Here is a 15005-nt window from a genome sequence, read left to right on the forward strand (position 1 = left end):
CACATAGAGCAGCTCATTTGGAGAGGTGTTTGTGACTTTCATTATTCATTAACTGCAAGTTCCTCTATACTCAATGGGCTAGGGAAAAGAGGACATTAACTGCTATATTCAACAATAAATATTTCACTAAACAAGTCCAGCAGCATTAAATGAAAGGAATCGCAGTAAGAACAGTCAGAAGGAAATATTTTCTAATACTAGAATGTTTTTTTTTCAAAAATCAGTATCAAATGCATACCAGTAAAGAATGAGATGGAATATGGCCATATTCTTGGCAGGTTATTTTTAGTTTGGGACAGTGAGTACAAATTACTTCTTATAAGTAGCCTTACTATATTTACATACCATCTGTGTTTGAAAAACTATTGGAAATCAAATTTCTTTGAGAACACCACCACCTTCTGGCCTGTGTGATAAATAGGCACCACCACTTCACCCACCACAGAGAAAATCGAGTCATCAAAAAACACCTGAGTTATCCCATCTCATTTCTTTGCTTACATCACCCTCTTCTCATCCTTCCTCACTTTTGAAGGCCTTTCAGGGGTTGTTCCTCTGACTACTTGTTTCTCATTCAGTTCTGAGTGGTTGACTTCTCCCTTCAGTGCTCACTGTAAAAAGAATACCTTGACAAATTCCTCTCTATTACAGATAAGTTCCTTATAAATATCTGAAAAAACATTTCCTCTATTTTCTTTCAATTTCTCTCTTGCTAGGATGACAAACTGTTAGATTACTGATGTTCTGAGCTTATTGTTACACTATTGGAAAACATTTCATTACCTCTTGGTGCTCCCTCACCTGTCAGCATTGATATCCTACCGTAAGGGTTTTATACATGCAACAAATTATCATGAACAGAATGCACAGCATGACACAATGGAAATCGCATTCTGGATCTTGATTTTGCATCTGATAATCTCCAGGGGTTGTTGGGACAATTCACACATGCAACTCACAAATTATTCACTGTAGCCTCAGAAGGAAAAAAGGCCATACTCTGTTATCTATTGGTAAAATACAGAATATCAATGATTTAAACTTTTGCCTTTATTGTATCAAAACATAACAGCTAAAAATCAAACTAGGTGATGCTGGGAATTCTGCTTTGAAACTCATAAATAATAAGCTAACCTGAAAACATGGTTTATGTGACAGTTCATCAAGACAGTTGATCATTATCTGATCAAAACTAAAGCTGTGTTGTTTTCCCTTCATCCATCTGCAAAGCGACACATTAACCCAAGTTGGGGCACACTTGTTCCGGATGAAGTGGGTACTGGTTCTGGTTTCTCAGTTCCAGTATTTCTACTCATACATAAAAAAGGACTGCCATAGGACATAGTTCTGAGATTCTGAGTGTAGAGTTTCTGTAAACTGAAGGAACTTTGGAGGGCATATGTGACTCTATTTAGACAGTTTAGCTACAACTGCCACCAAAGACACAACTACAAATGGAATATATCCAGAACATTGGGGACCTCCACAGAGACAGTTGTGCAAGTCCATTATCCTGTGGCAGCTGTTACTTTACAAAGTAAAGCAAATCTTTTTTTATTAAAAGTGCTCTCATTTTCTGTACGGCATTGCTACTTATTGAACAGCATTCTACATCTGTTAAGAGCAATAAGCCAATACTGCTTCTGCAACTACTGCAAATTTTAGCTTTATGAAAGACTTGGGAAATTACACAAGCTATAAGTAAACTGCACAATGTCTTGTACTGTGAAGAGAGCCCCAATTAGTAGGTAGCATGGCATATTCTTTACATTCAGACTGGCTGTTATCCTTGAATGGTCACGTGTCTGTTTGCAGCTGTGAATCAGAATGAGTGAAATACAAGGGAAAAGCAGCAATGACTGTCTGGCACTCACATCTGTCAACATATAATAAATACTCACACAAAACTTAAAAAAATATGATGCTCTTTATTACTCTTTACATGTCAATTGTTCCAAATATTGGAAGGTTTCAAGTCCAGAAGCTGAAAATATCTGAGATGCAGTTATTTAGGAAACACCAGTTTTCTTCCAAGCACAGTATTTACACTCTGTAGTACAGGAGGTCAACTTCTGATTTAGTGGCATTCTCCAGTGTCAGTTTCTGAGTCCGTACGTATGAGGAAAGATTTTTTTGTGTAGATATTCTGCCATTTTCCTGCAGTTTTCTAGACTTTCTATCTCAAAAAATGGAATCTGGAAACAAAACAAAAATGATTGCTGGAAATACCTTTTAACAAACAACTGAACACAGATGTTCATTAAGCAGATGAAAAATTACACATCCAAGATTTTTCTGCTTTAAAAGGAAACATTTAATCTTATGCGTATGTAGATCTGTAAATCACCTGAAAAAAGATTATTGTAAAACAAAGAGTGATATCCATAAACTAAGTTAAATATTATGAAGTTAGCCCTATGTAATAAGTGATTATAAATGGAAAATAAAATCTTGACAAAGTAAAAGTATATTTAAGGTAAAAATACCCCTATTTAATTCAACAGGTAAAATAAAGATACACTTGCTGTGAACATTTTATTTACAATACAAATCAGTTTGTTTTTTTTTTTAATTTCTCTTTTTAAAGTCCAAATTCAAACCTTTTAAACAAGAATTTAATTAAAAATACGAATTTAACAGAACTCTTACACAAGATTTGCCTGTAAGTCAAGAACTTGAATTAATCACTGCAGAGGTGTAATCTTTCAAGCAGCCACTATCTGGCAGAAAACACAGACAGAATACACTAACTGATCCAAGGAACAAAATGGATTTCCTGTATGCCCTCAAAGAGACAAAAGCTAGGCAGAGAGAACATAATATAGCAAGGACAAAACTACATCTGCCTTAGAAATTACTTTAAACTAGTTTTAAGCATTGTAAAATAATTTTTTACATGTTTATATAGCCAGAGCAAAAGCAAATTACTGTCTTTGGACTTTACCTGCACAACTTCATAACCAAGTAACTGAAGATGTCTCTGTTTAATAGCTTCTTCTCCCAACAGATTGTGGCTATTAGCACAAAATCTATTTTGACCATCAACACAGAGGGCAATTCTAAAATCAAGCATAAGTTTAGTATGAAAGAAAACCCCCCAACAATCAGTTATTTAATCACAAATACTGCAGTTCCTAAGAAGCATGAAACAATACCTCCCTTCTTACTTCGTTATACCACCTTGAATCAGATTTTGCAGGATAGAAGTTCAGGACAATTTAAATCACTCAATTTAAGGGTGGGAGGCAAAAGCCTGAAGCTTAGTGAAACTGATCTGAAAAGCTTTTTTTTACTCTGAACAAAAATTACCATACAAGTTAATAAGAGTTTGATATTTTTAATACTAATAAGCTGGTTTGAATTCTTTTAGAAGGAAAAACACACAAAAAACATGCCTCAGCTTGAAAGCATTTCAGCAGCTAAATTTATTTAACTTACTAGTTTACCTGTTAAATCTATTACAGTTCAAATCAAAGTTAAGTTTAAGCTAAATCTGTTTAAGTTAAACCTGCACATATGATTGGCAGTATCATGGATTATAACTAAATTTCCTCTCCTTTGTTTCTATAGCTACTGTTAAAGAGTTGCTTAATTTTTAGTATGTTAAGAACATTGTGACCTTATTTACAGATGAAAACTGTTATGTAAAAAAAACCAGTAAAACCCATTCTTAAGCATTTAAGCATGGGATTTTTGAAAAAAATCTTTATTAGTCTCTGAGTCTTGTGAAGGTTAAGCTGGAGAAAGCATAACCTTTTCAAAGTATTTTGCTTTATTCACAGAAGGGCTGTTGCAAATACCACACAGGCAGGTTGCTTAAGCTTATCTAAGGTTTCTCAAAATAACCCTTGTTTAACATATTTTTTAAACTCCTATGCATTTGTCAATTAAAACCTCCAGCATCTGTAGCACATATCCTCATTATGCAGGATTCCTTACAGAAGTAAATTTGTGAACTAGCTTAAACTGTTAAATCTATGCAAATAAACTTGATTAGAATTTACTTTTAATTTGAAAATGAATTACAGAAGATCTAAATACATTAATAGAAGCCAAATCAGGATCTCTTGACTGTCAATGGTTAAAGAGACTAATTGGCTGACATCACCTAGTCAGGTGGCAAAACAATAAGCAAAATGCACAGATTGTTAATTTTGTCCTTTTGTCAGTGGTTTTAGTGTGAAACCTTAACTTAGCTGAAGTCAATGAAAAAACTCCAAATAAATTTTGCCAGTGTTTCACCATGGATGCTCTTTGTCATTGTTAACCAACATTTTACCAATGGTTTATTTTATTCTCTTACCGTTTGTGTACCTCTTCACATTGGGCTACAGGCAATACAAAACCTTCCTCATCTAATTTAATTTCGATATCTAGTACAAATGAAAAAACAAGTGACATTAAAGCTCATTCCTATAATGAACTGTTTACTCTAATTCTCATTCTGAGTTCATTGTTTTATAAAATAACTAAAACATAATTCTTTTTTTTTCTGAATCACAGAGGCTTGCAAAAGATTTGTACAGACTTAAAACAAATAAATGATGAATAGTAACACTTCAGCCTTTCCTAATGCTAATCAGCAAATTAGTATTCCAAGTCCACCAAAAACCGTAATGTAGTCAAATGGCACCTTACTGGTGTGGCTAGGGCCTCTGGAATTTGAGGGCTTTGTGAAGAGTTTCTCTCTCTGCCCCCATCCTTTGTTTTTCTCATTAATTCCCTAATTTTCTAGATTATGTCAATTTGCAAACATGAGTTTTGGACCTAAACCCTGCCAACTTCAACACTCATGTGGAAGCTGAAGGCAGAAAATTTCTGGAATCATCCTTCTCTTTTATTCTTTTTTTTTAAAGCCCTCCGACACCCATGGTATCCAAGAGGCCCTTCCCTCAACACCGTATTATCACCCATCCCTCCCAGGCACTGCCTCATTTTGCTTTACATTACACAAATTGTTTGAAGGATAAGGAGCTAATAGTAAAAATACAGAATACAAGAGTTAGCAGCTATTTTCAGTACACACGGGCTGCACGAATTCCAAGAAATGCTGTAGTTCGTTTCTCCTCCTTTTCTTCTTTCTGACTATAAAAATGGATTTACTTGAAGTTCCCCATTTCAGACCTTCTACAGAGTTTTGTATTCTAGTTTACTTTTTCTGAATTTGCAAAATTTAGAACTCTTACAAAGGGAATTAAAGTTTTGGCAGCATAAACTCACATTTAATTATTAATCTAAAGAAATGTTACTTACCAACTGCATAGAAATATGGTGTTGATACCTCTGATGCAAAATATATTCTTTTTTTTAGTAAATAAAGTAATCCAGTCTTCACCCTTTTAAGGAGGTGAACATCACAAGAACTGTGAGGTGTGGGAAAGGCCTTTACTTGATACTTTGGATGGAGTTTCGGACCCTACATAAGGACAGAACACCAAATCAAACAAAAGAAAAAGGAGATAACATTTCTGTAATTAACTCATTAATGTAGCAAATTGTGTTCTGTGCATTTCAAAGCCAAGTCTGTTGAAAGACCTACAGTCTGAGGTATGATCTGCTGGAATCCCCCAACCAACCACCAGAACATCCTCACCAAGCTTCCATGCTGTCATGCTGAATACACTCATGAGAAATGCACAACTGTTTCCATTCCTCTCCAGTCAGGCTAAGATCAAAGTGTGCCTGATCTCTTTTTGGGCTTCACAACTTCACAAGCCAAACACAGAAACCAAATAGTTGTTGGAAAAGTATTTGGAAATACAAAAAAAGTACTTTAATAACTTAAGAGTTAAGTCAGTTCTGTCAAGCACACAAATATATCAAGTCAATCAATCAGATAGAAATGTTTCATCACTTCTGGTTTCACGTGTACTGTACCTCATAAAATGGGCACTCCAGGGTGACAGTCAGAAAAAGCTGGGTTAGCTGGGAGGTAACAACTCTGTTCAAACCAGGTGGCTGAGCTGAAACAACAATATTCAGGCTTTCAGGGGTACCTTCAACAACGTATCGTTACACAAGCCACCATGCAGAAGTCAGGAAAAGCTATTCAGTTTAATGTGCAGAGAAGCTACTTGATCATTACAGTTCTTGGTAATGGTTTGAATGAACAGAAAGATCAGTGTGAAATGACAAGAGTTAGAAAAATGAGGGAATTATTTACAGGAATATTAACTTAAAAAAATATACAACTAGCAAGACCTTAGTTAAAACTGTCATAGTCTTTCACCAAAAAAAATGAGGACCTGAGACATACAGGACATTCTACAGAGAATAAGTCTGAGTTGAGGGCTTGGATAAATATCCCCTTCCAATAACCCCTTCTCCCCAAGTTATAATACCAGAATTTCATTGGTTCACCTTTTTTTTTGTTTTTTTTTTTTTAATCTGCTAGTGGATAATATCAAATAATTTCTGGAGATTTGTCTGTGTTATAAAAATCAACCCCTTAAGGTATTTTATATTAACAAAAAAATTAAGTAACCAAAATTTCTAATCACCTTGAAAACTTGACCCTGATTTTATTAACAGAGGAATCTTAACTGAGATCTTAAGAAGTCACTCACCATTCTAGCATAGCTTACATCTCTCTATAATGACACTAAAAATGCTTTACTATCTAACAGAGAATTCCTTAAAATGTTGTGTTGTTCATAATAGGTTTGTGTCCAAAAGTATTGGAATTTGCAATAATTAGAGTCAAGGACAGGCTATCACGTGGGAGATGTTCTAGCCTGTATGAGACAAATGACTAACATGGGGAAAACCAGGTCACTATTTTCTAGAAAAACTGAAGGATTAACTGAAATTTTTAAAAGGAATTCAAGTCACTGTTTAAGATTGTACAGTCAAATTTTTAAACTTGTCTAAATGATATAACATGAAAGACAACTGCAACTGTGACTCTTTAGCCTCCTTATCACTATTCTCTTAAATCACCTAAAGTCACATCACAGAAAATTCTGAGTTGGAAGGGACCCACAAGGATCGTCAGGTCATTGCTGATTTGACAGAGAGTGATAAAAAATGTGTGCTTGACAAGAGACAAACCACATAGTAGAAAGAAATGTGGAACATCCTTAGAGAAACACTGCTCCTTACCTTGAAGCTTTTGCAGAAAATAGGGACTAAATATTTTTGGCAGAAAATTTAGTGGATAACGTTGAATAAGGACACATGAGTGTAGTAGGTTCAGCAAGGTGTGAGGCTGAAAGTGACTAAGCCGAGTGTGCAGTACAGTTTCAAGCTTCCTAAACAAGGAAGAAGCACTTGGAGGCAGATAGTTAAGAGTCCCAAATGGTATAATATACCCAGCAATCTGGTCGGTGGTGAGTCTGTCAGCATTGGAAATGAAACTTTCTGCCACTGCATCAAAGATGGGCTTTGAAAGGATCACCTTTTTGCAGCAATACTGCATGACTTTGCAGACTGTTTGAGGATGCATGGTAAGGATGGATTTAGGGACATGCGTTTCCAGTGCCTCTGTAAAACTTTGTTCACGATGTCCAAAGTATAGGAAGGCATCCAGGACGTTTACCAGTTCACAGTCCGTGAAATACGGAACATGCTCAGCAGAATGTTTACACAGTGCAGTAACTAAGGCAACTGCCTGAGTCTGACAAAGAACCACCAGTGAATTCAGTACTACACTTGCAAAGTTTGGGCTTAGCTGGGAAACTGCAGGTAAAGTGACACTGTTCAGTCTGTTCAGCAAGTTTTGGTATTGCTTCCTTTCCCTGGCAGTCACCTGTAGTATTCTATAAACCATCGCTATTTCCCTTGGAGTCCATTTCTCAATGTCTTTTTCTTGCATGTGGTTCACAATTTCTTCCAGCATCGCACAGTTTGGGCTTTCCAACTCAAGCAAACTGTCTCCAAGAGCACACAGATTTTCAACAGTCAACTGTCCCTTACCAAGCCTCTCCTCGCTCTCTGAAAGCAAGCTTGCCATCAGCGTGCTCTGCGGATCTATTTGTAGTGTTACCAAAGCCTGCAATGCGTTCAGCAGCCCACTGCTTGACAGTTTCGAAGATTCAAATTCCAATTGCAAGCATAACGCCCTGAAAACTTCATTCTCTAACACTCCAGGGTTTTTCACACCACTGTCATCCACTTCAAGTTCAGAAATCCTTTGCAGGGCTCCTGAGGCCATAGTATCAGACATGACTTCTAGAGAGCTAAGAAAGTCAAAAATCTCTTCTGATGTACAAAGGTTGTTCAACTTCTTGAAAAATAATTGTTCATCCATCCACACGTTATTAGACTTAGTACAGTTCTCAGTTTCTCCACAAAGACGCACAGTTTCGTAAAGTGACTGCAGCCGCAGTTGTACGTGGTTTTTTCTACAAAACATATACTGAGATTTATCTTTGATATATAGCATCCTCATGGCTACAGAGCTACAGTACTGGGGCTTTTGCTGCCCCCTGAGGAAGCTCAGCCTCTTGCTTAGGGTCATCAAAACAGACCTGCTTGCTGGTGTGCTGGATGAATAAAACTGGAAACTTTTTCGGCTAATCAAAGCCATATTGAATCAAATGGGTTCTGAAATAACACCTAGAGGAAGAAAAATACATGTAAATATATCGTTTGGGAAACAGCACTAGTGTCACTAAAATTCAGCAAAAAAGGGAAAAAAAAAAGTACGCTTTGGACGGCTGGAGAGGACTGGGACAATCCCTCTGCCATAACCACCAGCGCAAGGCAATGCAAAGAAAACAAACTGCCGGGAGCGGCGAGACCTGCGTGACAGGCTGCAGCGCATCTCTGGCCCTTGTTTCCCTAAGGACACTTCGGGAGAGGAGCGGGATACAGACAGGGACGTTTCCCCGAGCAGGAACTGTGGGGCGGCGCTTTGCCCTCCACCCCTGAAGGCCGGGGCGCTGTGGGGGTCTGACACGGGCGGGGCGGCACCGGCGGGGCTCCTCCATCGGGTTTCTCCATCCCTCTCCGCCTCACAGTCCCAGCGTCCCTCCCTCCCGCCCCAGCGCCTACTGCTGCTGCTGTCGCTGCTGGTACTGCGAAAGAAAGGGGCCGCGGTCCCTCCGTCCCGGGGCACACGGCAGCGCCCGGAGCGCCGCTGCAGCCTCACCTCCGCCGCCATGGCGGCCAGCGCGGGGCCTGCCGGGATTTTCCGGCGCTCTCCTGGCGGCACCTCCGGGCGCCGGCAGCAGCTCCCGCCCCCTGCCCGCCGCGGGGCGCTCAGCCCGCCCCGGATCAGCCCGCCCCGCCCCGCCCCGCTCGTCCGGGGCGCGCCCTTGGTGCTGCTGCACCCGGCGCCGCCAGGACGGGAGCGGAGCGCAGGCTGGCACTTTGCCTCGGGAGTGGGATTTGCGGATCGCGTCCTCCAGCGCAAGTACTCCCGCATCCCTCTGCGGGGGATAGCGGGAGCCGGGCGGGGCAGGTGCGCGGCGGGGCTTCTGTCTGTCTTGGCGGTAGAGTGCAAGTGGTTCTGAGCAAGTCACCAGCTGTTGAAAAGGGGGCTTGGGAGTGGCGTTTACGTTTCTGAAGGCACGGTCCCACAACCCGGTTCAAAGCCACCCTTTGAGAGAACTTAAAACCCTTGCACTGAAGTTTCTTGCGTTTTTATCCGGTCCGTGGCCACTCAGTTGGACGTATTTGGCAGTGCGTGGTCTGGCCTTGCAGTGCAGCCGCGTAATTGCCGGGGCCAGCACGTGTCGTGCAGTGGCATTCACGGAGGGCTTGCTCTGTTATTGACTGACGGGGCTGATGGACTCCCTGCCGATCTTCTGTGGACTCCTAGCTTTTTTGACTTTTCCGAATACTGGATCAGATGAGCTATAATTTGGAATTTCATCCTTAGTTTCATGTTAAGCCCTGCTTTGGTCCAGCAAATCCCAGGTTGTTTTCCCGGCTTAAACATTGTTTTTACATGTGCAGCTACCAACACAACAACATGTTAAAGGCTGCTGGTGTGGTAATACTGTTAGAGGGATTCTCTAGAAAGCTCAGTAGTAAAGAATTACCCGTTTTCCCCTTCTTCATTCCAGTTGAGCTTGCAGCGCACATGTGGGAATGGCATATCATCTTTGAAGAGTTTATAGTGCAGCAAAGAGCAGTGTGGGCAGCATGTTTATCTGAGAACAAGCGTGTTGCTGGTTTATGATTGTTCATCTGCAGGTAGGCATGACTGATTTTTCTTTCTTTGAGCAGACACCATTTGATCAGTTTGTGCATGGGGCTCTTTCGGTTGTTGACAGAAGACATGTTTGCATCACGATCGAATGAGTTTATTGGTCTGTTGATGACATAATTAACTGTTAGGGAGTTAACTGTTTAATCAGTTGATTGAATTACATACTCAAGATCAATAGCAACAATGCTACAGATAGGATACCAGGCACTTAAAAATGTTAATAAATGCCTGCAAATATTTAAACAGCATTCTATATCTAATTCTAAGGAATTGTCTAATTGTGAATTGTGACCTCTACCATTTCCACAAAGATGCATTCACACTGTTACATACGCACACAGTACCCTCTTTCAGGATGCATATGCATCTCCAGCATCGTCCCCTCTTCTGGCTGCATGGATTCACTTGTTTCCACATGCTTTCTGAAGGAAGTGCAGTTGCTCCAATTTTGCTATACAGTCTACTAGTCCACAGTGAAAAAAACTCTCCCCAAGTTCACATATATTCACCAACAATGGGTATGGCTACTTTTTGTACCCTTTATTGTTGCTGTGTGTGGAGTGGAACGAGCTTACAATGTCTTATGGAGACCGCAGCTGCTGTGCCTGACCTGGGCAGAGATCATGGCACTGTTAGGGCAATCTATCTGACCATGTCAGACCACATTGTGACCAGTGTTCTTTCTATTGCCCTCTCCTTCCCCTCTACTAAAACTTTTGTGCTGCTCAAGCATATACGTCTTCCCAAACTGACTCTGGTTTGAAGTCTGTTGGTAATCCCTTGCTTATAATGTTGGCAGCTTACTCCTCAGCTTTCTGTGTATAGAAGGCTTCTGTGCTATGGTGTGGTCCCAGTGGAAAATTGATTGTCTTTCTCCCTTTTTGAGGTATGAGAAAGAATGTAGTAGTGAAATGCTGCTTCATATTTATTGTGTTTATCTATTTATAGTCCGGCGATGCCACCTGCTGACAACAGAATTAGGGGAAAACAGCATATGACTAGGGTGAATCTGCATTACAGTAGGGATCTGAGGGTATTTAAACTGTATTTACACTATTTTATATGAATCTTCGTAGTTAGCATGTCAGCACATTTCTTTGTATTTCTTCCGGAAAAAGAGGGTGAAGAATCATTCTGTGTATTGTTTTGTTGTATGCATCTTCTGTGCACATGCACATGAAGCCGTTAATGTAAACAAATTTATTTAAAGTGATTGTTAAGGTAGTCGTTAATATTTTTAGGTGATATATGTAATCAGTTTAAGGTGAAAAATATAAATGCAAATGTAGTAGAAGAAAATACAATGAGAATCTCAACATTTTCTAGTAAATACACTTTTCATGGAATTCATGTGTGTTACAGGCTCTTAAAAACCTGTCACTTAGTTTTGCTGCTTCTGATGTATAATTATGCTTTAAAAAAAAATTCCCATAGGAAGAAACCTTCCACAGTACTGTGGGGAGAAATATCTTGCCGTATCAGTGGAGTACAATATTAAGTAAATGACCCATATAGCGATCGAACCCATGACCTTGCTGTTATTAGCACCATGCTCTAACCACCTGAGCTAATCGCACGGTCAAGTTACACTTGTGTAAAAACTCCTTTTTCAAATACGAAATTAAGATTAACGTTTATGCTCCAAAGAACAGACATAGTGGACAGTGAAGTGTAAAGTCATTTGGGAAAAAAATACTGATTTCAGAAAAGAAGAAGCTGAGAATTTTGGGTTTTTTTCCTCAGGCTTTGTAGTTTGACTTCACCAGGTCTATGTTATATTTTGTTTTGTTTTCAAATACATCTTAGAAAAGTGAACAAAGCAGTCATTGACTTGGAATGGAAAATATAACTTACATAATAAAAGTAATATATATTTTCATAAAAATAGTTTTTGTATTGTATTGCTTACAAACTAGATTCTTGATATTGGGGATATTGGGGATATTACAATATTATTGCAACATCAAGGCATTACAGCACACAGGACCAGTACTTCAAAACCTGGTCTAAAAGGCTTGGTTGTGAGAAATGGCTTCTCTTCAGAGTAGATGCCTCATTTTCAAGTCAAACACCAATACTGCTATCACTAAAGTATCTCTTTTGAATCTCATAAGCAAAGTAAAATCTTGCTGTCCTGCGTACAATAAATTCACTTTTTCTAATTCTTTTTTCCCCTGCAGTGTCTCTAGAAAAAAATTAAAATCCTGTGTTTTGGGAAATGTGCTGTAATTCAAAAAGGAGGTTTTTGCTCCTCTATGCAACACAAAAGGGGCAGGCAAAAGCCATAGCTGAGGAAATATGGCAGCAAGCAGGTGCCCATGGACTTGAAGCTGATATGCACTGTATAAGTGAAATGGATAAGGTGAGATACTCCACGCTGTTTTGAAAAATAAGTATTTAAGAACTGCATTTTTCTTCATGTGCTTGAGTGGTGGCCCTTTGTAATCAAAAGGCTAGCTGATGCACCCACCTAAAATATACCATTGAATTTTAATTTTTTTTCCTTGTGAATCAGTAATTTGGACCAATACTCACAGTCTCTTAATAGCCTTTTGCCCAAGACACATTTCTTCTGATTTTTCTTATTAGAACTCTAAATCTTTATCTCTCTTCTAACAATAATTCAGTGATTTCTTGAAAACTATTTCTGTATGCAATAGGGTAAGGTCTTCTGTTGTTAGAAATTACATGCTTCCCTACCCCCTGTCCCCCCTTGTTGTGTCTCTTTGGTTGCATTGATGTTCTGTGTTCTGTTAACTGTGGGCTCCAGCATGGCCTGGAGCTTTTGTGGGGTCTTCTTGTGTTGCTTGTGTATGCACTTCAATTCCCATGGGATTCACTCAAGCTGTATTCTAGAAAGAAGTAAAAAGCTTGTCTGGAGCAAGAAAGTGGCTTTTTGTTACTTGCTGTTATCCAAGAATAAGAATATGAAAACTGTTAGTGTCTAACTAAAAGCAATATGAAGCGTAATTTCCTTCACAAAGTACTTTTGACTGTATGTCCTCAAACAGAACCATATAAAACCCATAAAAAACAATCAAAACTTGATAACCTGATATTTCGTATGGGACGAGAAGAAAATAACACCTAAAAGATATTTTTTCACGCACTTGAAAATGTGAGATATTTTGAATGAATGTTCCCTGAGTATGTAGCTGAACATTACAAAGAGACTTCTATGCAGCCAACCTGGAATGTGAAGATTCTCCTTACACCATTCCATTTAATTTCTTTTGCATTTGACAGGTTTGGAGATTAGTTTTAGGAAGGTGGTAGACAGGATATTTCTGCCTCTTGAATAAATCTATTCTGTCAGATTTGGCAAGACAACTCAGTTGTCTTGCTGCAAGTTCATGATGAGGTAGAAATATGTACTGAATTGAGAATCTGAGAATTAGGCACTGAGGAAAAGAAGTAATTTCTGCAGCTTCGTAGATTTTATCACATAAGCTTCTACTTTTCTCCTGTTTGTCAGTTAGAAGGTCCATCTTTATGTAGCTGTTGGGTATTTTCAGATATTGTCATCACATAAAGGGATTGCTGTGATGGTGTATGGATGGAGTAGGTGACTACAGAGTCAATACTCATAATGCGATCCTCTTGCCATGCAAAAATGGATGGTCAAATACTGTTCAGATCTCAGAAACACTGGCTGTTTCCAAGTAGTTTCTCTCACCTGCAGTCTCATGGGTGAGAAGAGGTCATAAATCTTTGGTTGGTTATGGTGATTACTTTTCATGGAAAACTGAAGTGGGAGTGAGGTAGTAGCAGTAAGAAATGGGAGGCTAAATGGAGATCTTCTTGAGTCACAATGCATGTAGTCAGCCTTGGATGAGTTACCTGAATAACAGGTGCATTTGTCATGATATAGATTATTCTGGATAAGACAAACCTGGGTTTCTGATTCTGTCCTCCTCAGTAATCATTCAGAATACTTGAACATGCATTTTGCTGCTCTTATGTGGCATTGCTGTCCTCAGCTGAGGAGAACTTTTGAAGGAAAGAATAAAAATGGGACAAACCCACAACACTAAAGATATAAGAAGTGGAAAGTAGAATAAAAAACTGTAGTTGTGTTAGGTTCTTGTTGGTCTAGTGATATATCGGACCTCCCAGTAACTATTGTAGAACCTCTATCACCAAATGTTTGGCTTCCAAGAGTTTGCAGATGAGAATCTGCAATGGAGCAAGCAAGAATTTAGTGAACTGATCATGGCTCTGTGCTAATACACCACTTCATACTTTCTGAGCTTGTTTTGTTTTGTTTTGGGTTTTGTGGGTTTTTTGTGTTTGTTTTGTTTTGTCTTTTTTGGTTTTTTAATGGAACTCAGTAAATTAGTACATTTAGTGAATTCTTATGTGATACCACTAGACCCTTGCTTTCCTTACTTTGCTTTTGTTTATAAATGCAGTAGTCACCTGTGGCAGAAGCTGTTGTGTTTGTACTTAGCAAATCAGCTGTGGTAGTTTTGAAAATCCGTGTTCTTATTGCAACAGGACCCTTAAGGCCTTTTTTTGTACAACTTATACTTCAGTTTTGGAAGTCAAAGGATTTTGTGGGTTCTTGGAGTTCACCTGAACTTGTAAAAGACAAAACCTCTGTTGGAAATGTTCCTGAACCACAACTCATTGAAATCTGGCAACGTAATTGGGGAAATATCCTTGCATGCTTAGTCTGTGTGCTTACACTTCTCTAGGCATCTGCTGTAGGCCACTGTCTGAGATGGGACTAGGTTCCAGTAGTAATTTAAGTTAACTGTATAACTGCTTTTAGATTTTTCAGAAAGGTTTTAGAAACACTGACAACAGCAAGACCCTTTTATACTCTGTTTCTCTGTATTCCTAATAT

General features: G+C 39.0%; 2 protein-coding genes across 5 annotated transcripts in view; one reads left to right on the top strand and one right to left on the bottom strand.

Moving 5' to 3' along the window:
* Positions 1 to 1908: 1908 nt before the first annotated feature.
* FASTKD3 (FAST kinase domains 3) lies at positions 1909 to 9159 on the bottom strand. Its single transcript, XM_050321548.1, has 7 exons — positions 9092 to 9159; positions 7102 to 8556; positions 5878 to 5963; positions 5254 to 5416; positions 4304 to 4373; positions 2945 to 3059; positions 1909 to 2195 (listed from the first exon to the last, which is right to left on the bottom strand). Exons 2-7 carry the CDS (start codon positions 8525 to 8527, stop codon positions 2097 to 2099), a joined length of 1959 nt encoding a protein of 652 aa, XP_050177505.1. The 5' UTR covers positions 8528 to 8556; positions 9092 to 9159; the 3' UTR covers positions 1909 to 2096.
* Positions 9160 to 9253: 94 nt separating this feature from the next.
* The window catches only part of MTRR (5-methyltetrahydrofolate-homocysteine methyltransferase reductase), a 29730-nt gene continuing 23978 nt past the window's right edge, over positions 9254 to 15005 (top strand). Inside the window, exons 1-2 of one of the 4 annotated variants that reach the window (XM_050317900.1) lie at positions 9254 to 9403; positions 10011 to 10140. In XM_050317900.1, the coding sequence (XP_050173857.1) occupies positions 10123 to 10140 (18 nt within the window). In that variant the 5' untranslated portion in view covers positions 9254 to 9403; positions 10011 to 10122. Of the gene's footprint in view, positions 9404 to 10007; positions 10141 to 12336; positions 12519 to 15005 lie in introns of those variants that run through there. The other 3 variants (XM_050317889.1, XM_050317909.1, XM_050317916.1) reach the window with 3 other exon arrangements.

The sequence above is a fragment of the Myiozetetes cayanensis genome, unplaced genomic scaffold (assembly GCF_022539395.1).
Source record: "Myiozetetes cayanensis isolate MyiCay16 unplaced genomic scaffold, myiCay2020 scf1, whole genome shotgun sequence".
NCBI classification, from domain to species: Eukaryota; Metazoa; Chordata; class Aves; order Passeriformes; family Tyrannidae; genus Myiozetetes; species Myiozetetes cayanensis.